The sequence below is a fragment of the Tiliqua scincoides genome, chromosome 3 (assembly GCF_035046505.1).
Source record: "Tiliqua scincoides isolate rTilSci1 chromosome 3, rTilSci1.hap2, whole genome shotgun sequence".
NCBI lineage: Eukaryota > Metazoa > Chordata > Lepidosauria > Squamata > Scincidae > Tiliqua > Tiliqua scincoides.
Window position 1 is genome coordinate 216,064,250 of NC_089823.1, and position 17,816 is coordinate 216,082,065.

Below are 17,816 nucleotides of genomic sequence, written 5' to 3' on the forward strand. Positions count from 1 at the left end.
CTCCTTCAAACACCCATGGCACACCTGCAGACCATTCATGGCACACCAGTGTGCCATGGCGCAGTGGTTGAAAATGCCTGCTCTAGGGCTTCCCTGGGCCTCTCAGTGCCTTATAAGGCATTAAAAACGTCACTTCCAGTTTCCAAGGAGAAACAAGAAGTGACTTTTTTTTTACCTCTAGGGCTCAGTCTGAGCCCAGCAGAGATCCTGGACAGACATCCGCAGCTTCTGCTAGGCTCAGAGGACCGTCCAGAGGCAAGGGGAATGGAGCAATGGGAAAAGTTATGGACAAAATGGTTGAGATTTTCATTGAATATGAATATCTATATGAGAGAATTCTTATAAAATGTTCTACAAGTGGTATATGACACCAAGTAAATTAACAAAAATGTATGAAGATTAGCAAAAATAGATGTTGGAAATGTAAAAAAACAAGAAGGTACTTTTATCATATATGGTAGACATGTGAGAAAGCAAAAAAAGAAAGATTGGTTGCAGTTTTATACTCAAATGAAATTAAAATATACAAATGAAACCAGAAGCTTTCTTGTAGTGTACTGTGTACGATAGAGCAGTGGTTCTCAAACCTCCTGGGAGATTTACTCCTGGGGTAAGTCTTGGCAGGAGTGGGGGCAACAAAGTGATCCCTAGGATCACGCCCCAGTGGGGGAAGGGGGGCTATTTTTAAATTAACATACGTGTTCTCAGAGTCTGGTGGGGTATGGGGAGTCTTGCAGAGCGCTTGCAGGGCTCCCCGCGGCTTCTAAATAGTGAAAGTTGCAAGTGCAATGAAATCGGAAATTCCACTTCTGGAATACTGGAAAACTATGGAATTCCCTTTGGTAGATGAATGGTGGATAAAAGTTCTGGATTTGGCAGAAATGGACAAACTGACAATTAAGAAAGAAAAAAGAAAAAAATAATGATCAGTGGTTTTGATGAATAAGGATAAAATTAAATATACGAGTATTATTGGGTAGAGGAAAATTTTAAATAATAGAAGATGAAAAGGACTGATGGAGACTTATTTTATTCTTTTTTTTAAAAAAATAAATGATAGATATTAGTAAATAGGGCCCAAATCCTACCCAAATTTCCAGCACTGACATAACTGTTCCAATAGGATATGTGCTCCATCCTGCAGTTGGGGGGCACTCACGGAGGCCCCCTCAAAGTCAGGGAATGTTTGTTCCCTTACCTGGTGCATTGCCCTTATGTCAGTGCTGGAAAGTGGGTTAGGATTGCTCATGAAGACTCACTACCACCACTTCGCTCTTCCTATATATTTTTTCTTTGAGGTTATAGTATGTGTTTTATGTACTGTGTTTTATGCAGTGTTTTATATAATTTTTTTTTTTTAAGTTTGGGAATCACTGCCCTAGGGATATGTCTGCAAGGTGACTTTCTTCTGTACAAGTGCAGAGTCGCACTAATATGACTGAAGACTCCTGGTTAAAATGTTCAATGTACCTGCTTGTCCCCCCCACCTAGGGAAAGAGTGAGTGTGTGTGTGTGTGTGTAATATAAAGTATGTTTATCTCATGTGCTCATTAACGTCAGTTCAGATACCTGTCAAAGACTTAAATTTCAGGCAGTTCTATACATTTTTGAGGCTGTGGTTATTAAATATACTTTCCCCATGGTCTGCAATCCCCTAAGGATATCACTAAAATTCTCTTTCTGTCTAATGGCTTGTCAGCTCCTCAGATAATCCTGGCGGTGGAATGCAGCTGGACCTTCTTAAATGCGAAGCCAGCCAAAGGTCAAGCAGTGCATTGGAATGTTACCTGTCCACAGCTGCTTGCTAAAACCGGCCTTAAACTACATTCACCAGGAAGCAGTTCAACGTAATGCTAAGCCCTTGCCTAATTAGACTGAAGCCTGAATTCTTTCACCAATTCTTATGTCAGGTTTACTAAGCCAAAAAGCAGAGTATTAGTACAAAATACATGTAGCTAAAATGTGTTGCAGTGTAATAGAACTGCTGCAGTATTCTTTGATTATTAAAATTTAATTAACAGAACAGGAAAAAAAGAATCACTCACTCACTCACTCACTCACTCACACAGGCCCATGTTATCTGCAGGGTGTTCCTGGAACACCCATGGAGGATAAAGAAAACCGTGCATATTCAGACCTGTGGATTTTGGGTCCCCACCCTCCAAGCTCAAGCAGAGCATCCTCTGAGACCCATAAGAATGACCGTTTTGGCCAAAAAACAACTACTTTTGGTTTTATGACAAAAACGGAAGTGACGTTTTTATGCCTTTTAAGGCATCAAAAGTCACTTCTGGTTTTATTGTAAAACTGGAAGTCACGTGTTTTGGCTGAAATGGTCATTCTGAAACCTGCAGGGGCTGCAGGCCCCTGAAGGGCCTCCAGACCAGACTGGAGCACAGCTTCGGTTGGGTTCAGAGGCTTGGTGGGCGAGGCCGACCAGCATCTGTGGATACTGAACCCGCCGAGAATGCGGGCCTCCTGTATCTATATTGTAGAAAATTCTCCTTAGTCTGTGTTCTGTGGTGTGTATGCAGATAAAAATTGGACTTCAGGAAATGCAATGGAATCGATATTATGTTCTTCTACAGGAGAGGCTGAGTATTTTTTTTAAGTACAGTCTGATTGCAAAGCAATTTTCATACAGCATCTGCTACTCATCTTCTGCAGAGCTAGGCTTTTAATAGTGCTTACAGACTGTCAGAGGGTGTGATTTGTTGTTTGTTTGGGTCTTATTGGCATTGATCATACAGGCTGTGTGTGCCCTGTGAAATTCAATCCTTCTTCTGCTGAAAATTGGGTTCTCTCATTATAAGGCACTCGTGCACTGGAATTCATTGCTTAGCAAACTCCAGAAAATGGACTGTTTATGTAAAATGTCCTCTGTTATCTTTTCCGGAATGAACAGTCAGTGAGCCTTCATGGAATATGTTGGAACTGACACAGTGTGATTTGCAGTTTGTTGACTATGTTGGAAAAGAAACCACATGATAACTGTTCGAGAGCCGCCTTAGTTTTCGGATGGGGAGAAAATTATAAATGCTTGCATGGAATGCAGGATATTGGGGATAGCTAAGCACATGCACTTTCATATACTTTTGCTTTGGTCTCTCTGACTGTAGGTCTCTTGTGTTGTAGAGGATGACAACAAAGTTTATAACTCCTATCCAGTCTCCATTTTCCTTATGTACTAATCTCATTCCCCCCACTTGTGCCGTCTCTGTATGCCTGTTTGTATTCAGCATGCACCTGAGAGCTTCTACTCCTATGCTATACTCTCCCTCCCCTACAGTTCTGATACATAAAATACAGAGATGGATGAGAACTGCAGTGTGATATATGGATTTGCAATCTTTCCACTGTCTGAACGAGAAAAAAACTGAGTGCAAAAAACTGGTAGAACTATGTCAGCAGACATTTTTAAAACCTGTTTTTATCCAGCCCTGGTTGGCAACCTTCAGTCTCGAAAGACTATGGTATAAGCCTACAGCACCTGGTATTCCCAGGAGGTCTCCCATCCAAGTACTAACCAGGCCTGACCCTGCTTAGCTTCTGAGATCAAACGAGATCAGGCATGTGCAGGGATACAAACATATTTGGTCCCTGTTGCGTATATGAAATGGCTTAATAAACAGTGGATAAAAGTGGAAAAGTGCAGTCACATGTTACACAGTTGACATTATTATTATTAATAAAATGTCCTTCGCCCGTCTTCAAAACAAGCACTTAGAGCAGTTTCACAATAATAAAATGAAACCATAATGTAAACAAATAGAAAAGCCCATCAGCAAATTACAACCATCTCAGAACCATATTGGCAAATCCAACTGAACCTCAGTGCAGTAGATAGCAATAGTGCAAAAGTAAAAACAGTTGGTGTTTGTCAAGATCCATATTCACAGGACTAGAGGGGATGGATCCCAGTGACAGCAGCATGCATCAGGATGCTGTCCACTCTTTTGCAGCCCATAATGACCCCTTCCTCTTCCAAGACTTATGCCAGCAAAATAGGTGGTGTGGGTCAAAGGAGACCCGTTGGTGACCAGGTGGCATAACAGGAGGTAAGCTCCATTAACACAGCTGCATTCTTAGGTCTGGCGGAGGATAGGATTGGGCTCATTGTTAAATACTTACTTAGATGGGCCCTTGGCCTGATCCAGCAGGGCTGTTCTCATGTTCTTAATATCTCCAAATAGAATGTTCCGTATTTTTATATAAAAAATAGATTCTTATAATTAAGCTCTTGCTTTGTAAACATTTAAGTCTTTTTCTCCTTCATGTGCTGAAAGGCTGAGAATGTCTGAATAATTATGTGTAAAGTGATGGAATGTTCTCAAAACTTGGTTCTACTGCAGAATCCAATTTCTGATAAATTTACTAGCAATTTGGCTCTAAGCAATTGTCTGCCTTGTTCTTCTTCCCACTTTTGTTTTTGCAGTGAAGAGAACTACAATGTCACAGACTATTCCTTAAGGGATCAGTTGTTAGTTGAACAGTGTGACAGCGAAGAGCTGAATTCCTCTCCTGTAAAAAACAGCACACCTATGCTCTACTCTCGGCAGAGTTCGGCAAATCACCTCTTCAGATTAACTGTCTTAAATAACCATGCAGGAGAGAAGATTGAACTGCTACTGGGGACTGAGACTCAGTAAGTCAATAACATGTTTTTCTCAATCTGCTTATCACGTCCAGGCTCTTTTTCTGTCTGTTGAGGAGGAACACGTAGTTCCCAGATGGATTGGCCCCTGTCCAGTGCATTTAAAACAATGAAATATACATGAGTTTCAGTGACCCAAGAAACAAGTTTCACAGTTGGCAACAAATTCTTATTTTCCATGAGAATGCCAAGCATGTGTTAGTGTGTTATCTGGTCAAGTATAGGTGTTAACAGCCTTTTTGGTTTACAATGGGCATGTAGTAGGACCCCTGTATTTGTAATGCTGGGGTTCTCATCATTTCACCCAGAGCCTCCTTTTGTCCATGAAATGTGAAAACATAAAAGAAGAAACGACTGAAGACGCCCTTTCATGCAGGGTACTTGGTTGCTTTTGGGGACATTTGTTGTGCGGCTTGGGAATGGCCATAGCACTCTATACAGCAGTGTTTCTCAAACTGTAGGTTGGGACCCACTAGGTGGGTCGCGAGCCAATTTCAGGTGGGTCCCCATTTATTTCAATGTGTATTTTATTTTTAATAGACAATGTGACTGCATTTGGGGAAATGAGACAGATCTGTACTTTGAACAGGCTACTACGTATAGGCTTTAACAATGATAGTCAATGGAGCTTACTTCCCGGTAAATGTGGCTAGGATTTCAGACTTTAGGATATTTGGGGAATTTTTTTTAATTGGATCAGCAACTGCTTGGGAGGGTCAGAAGTGTTCTTTATTTTCTTTTAAAAAATGTTTAAAGATATTTATTGTAACCTTTTAACTTACTCAGTTGATTTGATCGTATGAAGGTATTAAAAATTTTCCTGCTTGATGATGTTACTTCTGGCCATGACATAAGTTCCAGGTTAATGACATCACCTCTGGTGGGTCCCAACAGATTGTCATTCTAAAATGTGGGTCCTGATGCTAAAGAGTTTGAGAACCACTGCTATACAGCATTTTAGTTCTGATATAAATGTTGGAATGGGCTCCCTCTGAATTACTGCTCATGTGAAGGTTGAATTCCTGAGTGACTCTTTCCTCTAGGCTGCTTAGGGTAGTGCACGTCTTAACCTTCAGTCACATTGTGAAAGTAAGGACTAGGAAGTAGGGAGTTCATTGACTGCTAAAGTGTCACCCAGTGAATACCATGACTGAGGAGGGGTTCAACTATAGATCTCCCTGTGCACTCTTCCTCCTACACTGGACTGGTTCTTAAGATATGTTAAGACACAAAATTCACCCCTTATGAAAAACGAGTGTGCTCTCTTATTTCATGGCAAGAGTTTTGACTAGAATACTTGAGCCAAATGAATAATGTGAAGAAACTTCCTTCTGGGAGAGGCAGCTCTTCAGCTGTGCAGCTGCAGCATTTCAGAAACGAAAAGAGGGGCTTCATGAAGTGCAGAAGAGTGAAACAGGTGGTGGAGAATCTATTGAGACCTTTGTATAGGTAGTGGGGGTACACTCTAGATTGCCACAACCATGTTAGGCAGTTCTATTTTAGTCTGGTATCAAGCCATTCAGTGGTTAAGGGCTCCGATTAATGAATGTTTTAATGCCTTTTAAAAAATTGTTTAGTTTACATTTTTCAGTGCAGGCCAGGTGGCACATCTGGAAGTCATGTTGTTGAACTATTTATACAGAAAGGAGAACCTAACCATGAGGGAGGCCCAGAAAGTGAACAGAAATATACATAGCTTTGTTTAAAAAAAAAATTGTGGTCTAATTCCACATCCTATCATGTGTGGGTGGCCTCAGGTTGTACCAGAAATTGGGAGGAGAAACCTTTAGTTTCTGTCATTTTCATTGCAAATGTTAATGAATTTACACTTGAGAGAATGCGTAATCCTAGACCCAAACTCTGTGGGAGTTCCATGCCTAGATTGCGCAGTAACGTTTTCTTCGTCTAAAGCTGCTGTAAGGGGCTCTGGTTTGAACTGGGGCCTTGGCAAGTTATAGGGAAGAGTCTAAGCCTTTCCCATATTGTGTATTTATGTTTTTCTCTCTGTGGCTAATGATGAGGGTCATTTGGATTGAGACCTTGGTGTGAGGGAACGGGTTTTGTCCCCATTGCTCACTGTCCCATAGCCCTGATTGAATTTGTGTCTCGTGTCACTGCAGATAGATAAAAAAATTGCATAGAAGTCCAATCACAGACCTATCATGTTCTGTCTAGTTTGTAGTCTAGGGCAGTGGTACTTAAACTTTTTAGCACTGGGACCCACATTTTAGAATGACAATCTTTTGGGACCCACCAGAAGTGATGTCCTTAACATGGAAGTGATGTCATGGCCGGAAATGATACCATCAAGCAGGAAAATTTAACATCCAAATCAATCAATCAATTAAGTAAATTAAAAGTTTGCAGTAAGTTCAGATTCAGGAACCTTTTATTGGCATAAAATAAAACATGAAAACATCGAACAATACTGTAGGCAACCTTCAGTCTCGAAAGACTATGGTATCGCGCTCTGAATGGTGGTTCTGGAATAGCGTCTAGTGTGGCTGAAAAGGCCAATTCAGGAGTGACAATCCCTTCCACACTGGGAGCAAGTGCAGTCTGTCCCTGGTCTGTCTCCCTGGCTATGGCCCTTCCTTCTTTGCCTCTTTGCCTCAGACTGTTGGCCAAGTGTCTCTTCAAACTGGGAAAGGCCGTGCATGCTGCACAGCCTGCCTCCTAGTGGGCCGCTCAGAGGCCAGGGTTTCCCACCTGTTGAGGTCCACTCCTAAGGCCTTCAGATCTACCTGTAGGGCGCTTTCCTTGCACGAGTTCTCCATAGAGGAAATCCTTTGGATCCGGCCATCATCCATTCTCACGACATGACCAAGCCAACTCAGTTAAACAATACCTAAAACAGCCCCCATAAATCAAACCAGTACATCGCCCTTACTCACTTATACCGCACCTCCTCAAAATTAAATAAAGAAATTTTGCCACCTGGCGTGTACATACCTCATCCTTTCCTAATAGCAGATAACATAACACAGGGTCCTCTGACCCACGTACGTAGGATAAAAGCAACTTGAGCAACTGTGAACGCAGATCGTCAAACTGTTTGCAAGTTAGGATCATATGCGGAAGAGATTCAATGTCCAGAGAGCTGCAACCACATACCCTTGCTTGCACACTCAGGCCAATGAATCTCCCCGAAGTAAAATTAGATGGCATGACATTGCAGCGTGCCAGTGAGAAAGCTGTCCATTCCTGTGAGTTGAATAGGAAGTATAAGTAAGCAGGCCATTTATCCAGGATTGGAAAAAGTGAAAACTGGAGAGGTGAACAGGTGGTGGATGCGGCTGCAAACAGCTCTTGCCGCTCTCTATCCTCCAATCGGGATTTCAGTGTTTTAAATGCCAGCTCTGGACAGAGGGCTCCTAACAGATCTGCTGAGAGACCTATGGCCTGAACCTTTTTGAGAAACAATGACAGGCCCGGGGAGAGTGTTGGGTCAGTTAATAACCTCTGAGCAGAATATCCTGCTCAGATGTGTAGCAAACCCTTAACCAGAATTTGCAGAAACTAACCCTGGCCATGGTTTCTAATTTGTGCTGGCCTGCTTCCAAACATAATACTGCGTATGGAACGCAGCGTGGTAGGGCAAATATTTTATGTAAAAACCATGACTGGATCCTCTCAAAGCTGGCACCAAATGCAGATATCCAGATAGGTATTCTGTATAAAATTTGGGTCTTAACCTTAGTGTTAAAAATTTGCAGGGCAGAAGGGATGTAAGAATTGCCCCATGCATAGAAAAAGCGTGCAATAGCCTGTGTAGACAATTTTGCAACCTGAATCCTCGCCTGCCGGTGCGGACTCCAAGAGAGTCTGTAATGAAACAGAATACCCAAATACCTGAATTCCTTTACTTGCTTGTTCACTTTGCCATTAAAAGTCCAGAGTTAGGGTTTACATGACCGACCAAATACCATGATTTTGGACTTTTCGCAGTTTAAAGAGAGCTTGTTCTGTTCAAAATAGGTAAAACTAGATTGAACGAGGTGCCATAAACCAATTCTGGTTCGGAAGAGCAGAACCATATCATCTGCATAGAGCAGTACAGGGACTTTTATGGAGCCAAGTTTAGGGCAGTGAGTGTCAACCTCATGCAAGTGGGTGGCGAAATCATTAACATATAAATTAAACAGGGAGGGGGGCAAGCACACAACCCTGCTTTGCTCCCTTATTCAGGGAAACCTCCCCAGACAAATCGCCGCACGAGGACAACTTGATACGATCAGAGGTGCCAGAGTGAAGTCTCTGTATCAAAAAAATCAAACTTCTGTCCCATTTTAGTTAGCTTGCCCCACAAATTCTCCCGATCCACCAAATCAAATGCACCTTTAAGATCTAAAAAAGCTGCATATAGATGTGAATTTTGCTGTGAGGCATGCTTTGTTGCAAGATGAGACAGAATTAGACAATTATTTAAGGTTGACTTCCCTGCTGGAAACCCAGCCTGCTCAGAGCCTATAACATTATTCTGTAATAACCAACCTAAAAGCTTGTCTCGCAAGTGTTTGGAGTACATCTTGGCTACCACTGACAAAAGGCTTATTGGTCGAAAATTTTATGGGGATCTTATGTCACCTTTTTTGTGTAGTGGAACCAAAATAGATTTTGTCCAGGATGCAGGCATAATTCCTGACCTGTCCGCCTGAGTGAACAGATCTGCTAGAAATGGATCCCACCAATCCGGATCCAATTTTAACAGGTTGGAGGGTAGACTGTCTGGCCTGGCAGCCTTTCCTACACTGAGGCCACTAATAAGCTTTTTAATATCTGAGGCTGTTACCTCAAATTAAAATTAAAAGTTTGCAGTAAGTATGAGTTTAAAAATTTATGTAAAATTAAGAATCCTCCTAACCCTACCAAGCAGTTGCTGATCTTTAAAAAAAAAAATTCCCTAAACATCCCAAAACTGCAATCTTATCCACAGTTACCCAGGAGTAAGCCCCATTGACTATCATTGTAACAGGCATATACATAGTAAGTAGCCTGTTAAAAGTGCAGGTCTGTAACATTTCCTCCAGTGCACTCACATACCATGGTAGCATCAAGCCTAATATAGTAAAAATAAAATACACATTGAAATGAATGGGGACCTACCTAAAATTGGCTTGCAACCCACCTAGTGGGTCCCGACCCACAGTTTGGGAAATACCAGCCTAGGGGATTTAGCACCTGGTGGCCAGAACTTTTCATTAAACCCAACCGAGAAAGAGACCTGTGGTACCTTTCTTTCTTTCTTTAGAATATTGGTTGACACAAGCTAGCCATATAGACTCAGGTAGCAGTTTGACTAACTGGTTCTGTAGTGCCCCAGATAGAGATTTAGCACAGAGATGAGCACAGGCTCATGGTAAGCGATAAAATTCACTACTGTAGTGATAAAAATTGCCAACGATTTTGTTGCTTGTTGTTGCTGTTTTGTGTGCAATATTTTTTTTCTTAACCAAGCATTGTAGCTCATGTATTCAGTACAAGACATGATAAAGCCATGGAAACTGTGTTTAAAATTTTGTTTGCTTGGGGGGAAACTGAAGTTTTGGAGGAGGGTCAGCCTTATTTGGCTGGGCCAGTTTCAGATTGTGTTCAGCTTTAGACAACAGAAACAAGAAACATCTTGTTCTCACTGGTGCAAATCCCAATGAAAGAGAATTCCTTTCACTGGGATGCCATTCACATTCAAGCAGCTTTCTACAAAGCCCATAGTTTGTATCTGTCTCCATGGAAACTGGAAGGCTGAAGGGGTTATCTGCACAAAAGCTCACATGTAGTCTTGCCCAGAAAGTTTGTCATTCTCCCCCCCAATTAAAAAAAAAAAATCCTGTCTGGAGTATTTCACAATACTTTTAAATATTTCTTTCTGATCATAGCAGCCAGCTGCTAAAAGACTGCAGTGGTAGAAAAATATGAAAAATAATCTCAGAAAACCGCTCCTATAACTGTTCAAACTTTTAATATCCAATTGTCCTCTGATGAAAGTCCATGGGGGGGGGGGCAGCAGAGCCCTATAAGGTGAGATGTTGGCCTCACCTAGAATGGTGATTTTCAGTCGTTTTCATCTCGCACCACACTGTCAAGACACTAAAACTGTTAAGTCACACCATTAGTTTTTTGACAACTGACAAGCATACCATTCTGCTGGTGGGGAGCTCACATCTCCCAATGGCTCTACTAATAAATGACTCTCTGAAACTCCCATGGCACCCCTTCAGATCCTTGTGGCGCACCAATATGCTGCAGCACTCAGGTTGAAATCACTGGTGTAGAAGATAATGAGCACCACCCTGCCTCTGCATCTTATCCTTGTGCCCCCGCCCGGGTACCTCCTTTAGCAGATAGCCAGGGTACCCATTCTACCCCCCCACTACCTCCTTTACCAGGTGCCTCTAGCTACCCCATCCCTTGCCCAGCTGCTCTCTAGTGGAATAGCATGCCACCACCACTCCTGCTCCTCTTTCCATTACCTGATTTCAAAAAGAAAGAAAAGGGGGAATGTGGCAGAAGGCAGTGCAGGAAAGAGCAGAGTGTGGAGGACAAAAGTGGAGGCACTCTAGCCCTTTCCTCATCTTCACATTGCCCATTCCAGGGCACCCATGGATACAGAAACAGAAAATACGGGGGAACCCTATCTCTGTGAATCCCTATGCCCGTTAACTTTGTTTAGATCCTTACTACTGTAAGAACATAAGAAGAGCCCCACTGGATCAGGCCATAGGTCCATCTAGTCCAGCTTCCTGTATCTCACAGCGGCCCACCTAATGCCCCAGGGAGCACAGCAGATAACAAGAGACCTCATCCTGGTGCCCTCCCTTGCATCTGGCATTCTGACATAACACTTTTCTAAAATCAGGAGGTTGCGCATACACATCATGGCTTGTACCCCGTAATGGATTTTTCCTCCAGAAACTTGTCCAATCCCCTTTTAAAGGCGTCCAGGCCAGTCGCTATCACCACATCCTGTGGCAAAGAGTTCCACAGAGCAACCACACGCTGAGTAAAGAAATATTTTCTTTTGTGAAAATGTTCTTCCTTTTACAGATCGCTATAAGCATACAAGGTTACAGTGACATGGAGGTAGGGTGTAGGCATCCTGAGTGCTTGAAAAAACTAGATTGAACCCTAACAGGAAGTTAACTTCTTGTTCTGGTCAATCTCCTTAACTTGTTGGCTAATCCTCTTCCTCATCACTCATTTATCAGTTCCCATCTTCTGGATACAGAAGAAATGCATTGCACCCATTTTTAGTTAACAGCAATCAAAGCAACTCTAATAAAGAAGCTGTATAGGAGAGCCAGTCGGTGGTTGGTATGGAGCTTGAAGTGTAGAGTCCCATAGTTCATCACTGCTAGCCCGAAGCAAGACACTGGTTAGCTGCCTAAGTTCTGCATGCTGATATATGTGTCAAGAGTGTGAGGACAGATGAGTTGCAAAACCTGACTAGTAGTTTGCACTGATGCACAAACAGGGAATTGCCCCCTACTTATTGATAGATAAAATGGGGTCCTTCAAAGAGAAAAAGAAAAATATTTTTCTGTAACAGTGCACTAAAATTTCAATTCAGTGAGCACAGTAAAACCTAAATGCCAGTTGCCTGAAGGATCTCTTTGTTTTCCTTTCTCTGCTGCAGGAATGAACGGGCTCGTTGGATTACCGCACTTGGGCAGAGCAGTGATAGACAGAGCACAGACAGAACCAGTAAGTGAGAAATGAGATGGTGCTTGAGGACATGGATGTGAGATATAAATGCACTTCCCTTTTGTGGTCGTTTCCCACAAATGTTGAACGTTAAAGTAAGACTGGTATGTGTATTGAGAATGGTCTAAATTACCTCTGAATTTTTCCGCAAAAAGGAAGTTAGTACGTCCTTAAAAAAATGATTTTCTTGAGAGTTGGCTGGTATAAAGTATTGCACTTTTACTAGCTCTTTTTGTGTTTTAGGTACAATTCAAGGTTATTCTTTGTGGTTTTGTTGTACTTCAGAGGATGAAAGAGAACCATCTTTCAAAGTGGTTATGTACACATTTGTTTTATGGAACCACTTGGTGAATAGTCGCCTGAACATGCTCTCTGCCTCTTCTGAAATACTCCATGTTTCTGGGCTGGGGATATCGGAAATCTCTAATTTCCGAAGAGTCCAGAGCTCTCTGTTCAGAAACAGCTAGGTACATCCCAGTGCCATTTAAATCAATGAGACACGATTGTGTGTTTTTCTGTCATCTTCAAGTTTTTTTCTATGTGATAAATTCAGCTGTTACTATCACTGAATGTGTGAAACAGTCATTACAAGTTGAAGGCCATAAGTCATTGCCTCTTATCAAGTGAGTTAATTACCAGAAAATAATTACCAGCCTGCGTGGGAGAACTGGAGGCCAGAAATGAGACCAAACCAGGAAGATCCATTCTGAAATGTTGTTGGTTCTTGAAAGAGAACCTCTGTGATTATCAAAATCCCCTTGAGGGATTTAGAAACGCCTGCCTATGTAAACCGCCTTGAATAAAGTCAGAGGAGTAATCCGATGACCAGAAAGGTGGTATATAAATACCTAGTTGTTGTTGTTAAATAAGCTGAGCAGCAATAAACTTATCATATGCTTGCCTTTGCATCAATTGAATGTCAATTTCTTCTCAGCACTGACCCAGGTAGAAGTCATCAGGACATACACTGCCAAGCAATCGGATGAGCTGTCCCTTCAAACTGCTGATGTCGTTTTGGTCTCTCAGAAAGTTAATGATGGTGAGTGGACTTTATCACAGTCACATATACAGATATCCATGAGCTACATCAAGGATAAACTACAGAAGACCATAATCCAGCATCATAGTCTTCATGCCAGTTTATTCCTGAGGGGCAGAGCCAGTAGGTTTGTGTGTTGTATTTAGACCAGGAGTACCCAGGATCAGAAATCCACTCAACCATGTAGCCCATTATGTGGCCGTGGGCCAGTTGCTGTCCATCAGCTAACCAGGGGTGTCAAACTAATTTCATACATTCATTCATGGCACCTGCTGAGGGCCAGAAATGATGTCATTAAACTGATGACATTAGGAAGTGATATCATTAAGCCAATGATGGCCAGAAATAAGCTCATTTTTCTCACTTAGGAAGTCATTAGCTGCAAATGATAGAAGAGAAAATATGCAAACCTTGACCCATGTTTTCAAGGTGTGGGAGAGCCCAATTATTACATGAGCCACCCTTTCAGCAGCACCACTTCTGCTGAGGCATCAGTTTGCAACAGATGGTGATGCTGGGAGCATCCTCTGTCTACCAGGGAATTTGAAACAATCTGCATATCTCTGAATATCAGTTGCTTGGGGAGAAGGGCTGTTTTGTACATCCTGTGTCTGTTGGATTATCGGAAGACTCTAGCTGCTCATGATTGAAAACTAATTTGTAAACTAGAGAGACCTGTGGTCATATCCAGAAAGGTTCGTGTCAACTTAGGTTAAGATATCTGTTATGTTTCGTCTGTCTGGGCATCTGCTTCAGCAGAGGAAAGGCGGGATAGAAATCTTTTAATTAAATAAATAAATTTGTTGCAGGTTGGTATGAAGGAGAGCGTTTGCGTGATGGAGAGAGAGGCTGGTTTCCAACAGAATGCGCCAAGGAGATCACATGTCAAGCCACAATTGAGAAGAACATGGAACGGATGGGACGCTTGCTAGGCCTCGAAACCAATGTCTAGATTTTCACTGCCATATAAGTACTTCAGAATTTGCACTAAGTGGGGTCTGTGATCTCTTAGTCGCCTCCAGATGGTCACTTTACAGCTAGCCTACAGCATGTGACAAAGTGGTCTCAGTCTATGCAATCATGACTAGAAGCAACTGCAAAGAATTTGCATTCAGATAGGAACTTCTCCATTCAAACGTTGTAGCAACTGAAATTTATTTCAGCTAGTAGCAGATTGAATTTTTTAAATTAGTCATTCTTAATTAAAAGTTAATTTTACATTGGTATAGAATTCCTGATAGAATTATCCCTATGGCTATTACAGTGAAGTAATCCATCCTGGATCCTAACCATGCTGATCCTCTGTTTTAGACATTGATTCTAAAGACCTCTCATCTTGCCTTCCATTTTACTTTAGGTTCCTTTCATTTCTGCATAATTGCCTCAATCCAGGCAAGAAAATTCATGTGCAGAAAGGAGGCTACTGCACATGTATCTTCTGGGGGTGTGCATCTTTGGATATGCAGCTAGAGTTGGATTGTGGCCATAGGGTACAATACAGTAAACCTATCTAAGACTGCAGTTCTGTGCACTTAGCTGGAAATTAGCCCCCTTGAACACAATGGGACTTCTGAGTAAACATGCATAGGATTGCAGTCCTGATCTCACTGGCACTAACAGGACTGAAACACATTATTCAGTACCAAGTACAGCTTTCACTAGATTGCATCTATGGTTCCTGTGTGTCATACACACATGCACCTGTATCAGCTGTACTATATCTGTATTTTGCATAGATTCTTGGTAGCTTTTCTTTGTCTGCTTCAGTCCCATGCATTTTAGGTGCACCATGGTGAAAGCAAGCTGTGTCCCGAGTCAAGTAGCAAGAAAGAGCAGGTACACAGAATGTGTTAGCGAGGGGGAAAGAATTACCTACCTGTCATCACTGACAGTATGTTGGTTGGCAAAGGTGTGACAAAAAGCAACAACAGGATAGTGTGTTCTACATTGTGCTTAGAACAACTTACAATGTCTCTTTTAACATTTATTTAGTTCCTGTCTTAAACACATTTACAAGAACTAAATATCTGGGACTATCACTGTACTTTCAAGTAAGTGTTTTGGATTACTGTGTAACAGCTGTGTTCTTGAACATGTTTGTTTTGCCAGAAGTCTGTTGCTTGGGGTGGGATCCTCACTAGTGCTTCTGCTGTCAGGAGTTTCTTCCAGAAGCAGTTCTGGTGGAGAAAGAGCCAGTGGGGAATACCACTCCTCTAATAGCATCTCCTAGCTGCTTCTTTGTCCACCTAGATGAAACAGATTGTAGAGAAGCTGGAACCACTCAGAAAAGCCTGTCAGTGGTGTTGGCTACGGAAAGTCCAACACTACATTAGGCACTCTTAAGCTTATTCATCTCAGTTTCGAGAAAGCATATTACTGTGGGCTGAATTCAGCCACTTTTAGGTTTGTCATTCTATTGCACCCCACCATCTTCAGCTAGTCTCAAGTTATGGGTAAGTTTCTCAGCTGGATTGTGATTGGCTGGTCTCATCTTTTCCTTCCCCACTAGCGGCCTGCCAGGAGTACAGCAGCTGTTGAACAGCACAGTATAAACCTCTGCCTTGCAGTTTGAGAGGAGTTGTGTTGTCAAACCACCATGTAAATAGAAAGTGATTTGTAATTTTATAAATTAGAATGTAATTGTATAAATACAATTTAAATTGCAGTGCATTTTTTTGTAAATAGATCCGACTTTTTTACATTGTGTACTACAAGCAACTTTTTTCTTGCTTGGCCTCACCACTTCACAGGAGTCAAAGAAAAGGGTGGTAAAATATTTTACTTGTGGCATTTTTTTTCACTCTGATAAGACTTTGTATACTATACTATTTATATATAATAGAGCATGCAATGAATATTTGAATGGACTCAAAGCCTATATTAAACCTGTACTTCTCAACTGAAGCATATATTGGTTATAGCACAGAGTGAGAGATGCTACCATGAGACAATATCTTATTATGCAGAAGTTAGTGCGAACTTATGGAACAATCCAAACTGTTCCTTGGGTGGTGCGCAAAACATTATAAATGGCACTTTTCACATGTAAATGCACCTGCAGCAGGTTTTAATACTTAAATACAGAATTTAAATAGTGGCCCTAACCCAACCAGCTGCACATTTGAACCTACAGAAATTGCCTCTCTAGGAGTTGGGACAGTGGCACCAGTTTTGTTTTTAAACTGAAGTCAAACAAAAGCCAGATTAGGGGTCTATGCACAAGATCACATTACTGTATATCAACCATGCAAACAGGCATAGAAGTCAGCCACACAGCCCTGCTAGATTTGCAGGCAAAGTTGCAGGTTCCTTTTTACATTAAAGCTTTGAGTTGTGAATTCACTACCACAAATTGGAAGATTGATCCATTTATAATGTTTTGCAGTGGGCCGCTCTACACATGCATTTGTGTCCGCTACTGCAATGATATAGATTACAACGCTATCTACACATCACAACTGCAACATGGGACATCTGCTGTAGCAGCAGGGCTACTTTTGGTTTTTTGTTAGTGAATATAAGGTGTGCACCAGCTTTCAGCCTGGCCCATAATAAATCAAGTTACCAACACATACTGGGTCTCTATACATTAAAACTGGTCAAGCTTAGTTGATCAGTTTTAATGTATTAACACAAAAAGGTCAGGATTGGTTGGGGCAATTGACCAGTCTATTTTCTGCAACTTCATTGGTCCTGACTTGGCTACAACAGATGCAGTGTATGCTTGTTAATAAAAGTATTACTAGATGTTTTGTATACATACCATACATGCAACTGGAAATGAGGTTAGGCAGCTTCTAACTATTCAATTCTGTTTTAATATTGCATACTACATAACATTCCAGTAATATCATTTCTCTACCACTCCACAGGGTACCCTTGCATTGCCCCTCACTAACACAGCATCTCAATAAAATGTTCGAATGTCTCCACTAGTGAGACAGCTAAAGTGTTTTCATGTATCACTGTCAAAATAGTACTTTCAACTCCTATGGTGCAAGGCTACTGCTTCTCCTACCATACAAGAAGCTGTGATTGACATTCATTCCTGCAACATTTGGAAGATCGAAATAGTACTAATGATGAAAAGAAGTCAAAAATATTGTCTGCAGGCACTATTTATTTTTAACTACTTGTTCATTCAGAGGTTTATTTTCCTATTGCATTGCAAATGTTTGATAAATTTTGCCTATGGCTTTTGAGGTTTTCCTCAAATTGCTGCAGGGCATGCTATGAAGAATCCAACAGTAAATGACCCTTTCTTTTAACAGGACACAGCCACATAACCAGGCAGGTAAATTTATACTGAAACCTACAGATTCTACTGTGTCTGAGCAGAGCCAGATCACTTCAGAAACAAAATAGACACAGAATAATCATCTGCCTACTTTTTTAAACATGCGAATATTTCCTTTTCAATAG

At 41.5% G+C, this 17,816-nt stretch overlaps 1 protein-coding gene and 1 pseudogene across 3 annotated transcripts in view; one reads left to right on the plus strand and one right to left on the minus strand.

The window, feature by feature from the left end:
* ARHGEF26 (Rho guanine nucleotide exchange factor 26) overlaps positions 1 to 17,316 on the plus strand; it is an 80,150-nt gene extending 62,834 nt beyond the window's left edge. For all 3 annotated transcript variants that reach the window (XM_066622627.1, XM_066622629.1, XM_066622628.1), the window contains 4 exons: positions 4,436 to 4,645; positions 12,288 to 12,355; positions 13,290 to 13,394; positions 14,204 to 17,316. In XM_066622627.1, the coding sequence (XP_066478724.1) occupies positions 4,436 to 4,645; positions 12,288 to 12,355; positions 13,290 to 13,394; positions 14,204 to 14,346 (526 nt within the window). In that variant the 3' untranslated portion in view covers positions 14,347 to 17,316. The remainder of the gene's footprint in view (positions 1 to 4,435; positions 4,646 to 12,287; positions 12,356 to 13,289; positions 13,395 to 14,203) is intronic.
* LOC136646167 (5S ribosomal RNA) lies at positions 3,479 to 3,595 on the minus strand (annotated as a pseudogene).
* Positions 17,317 to 17,816: the final 500 nt, after the last annotated feature.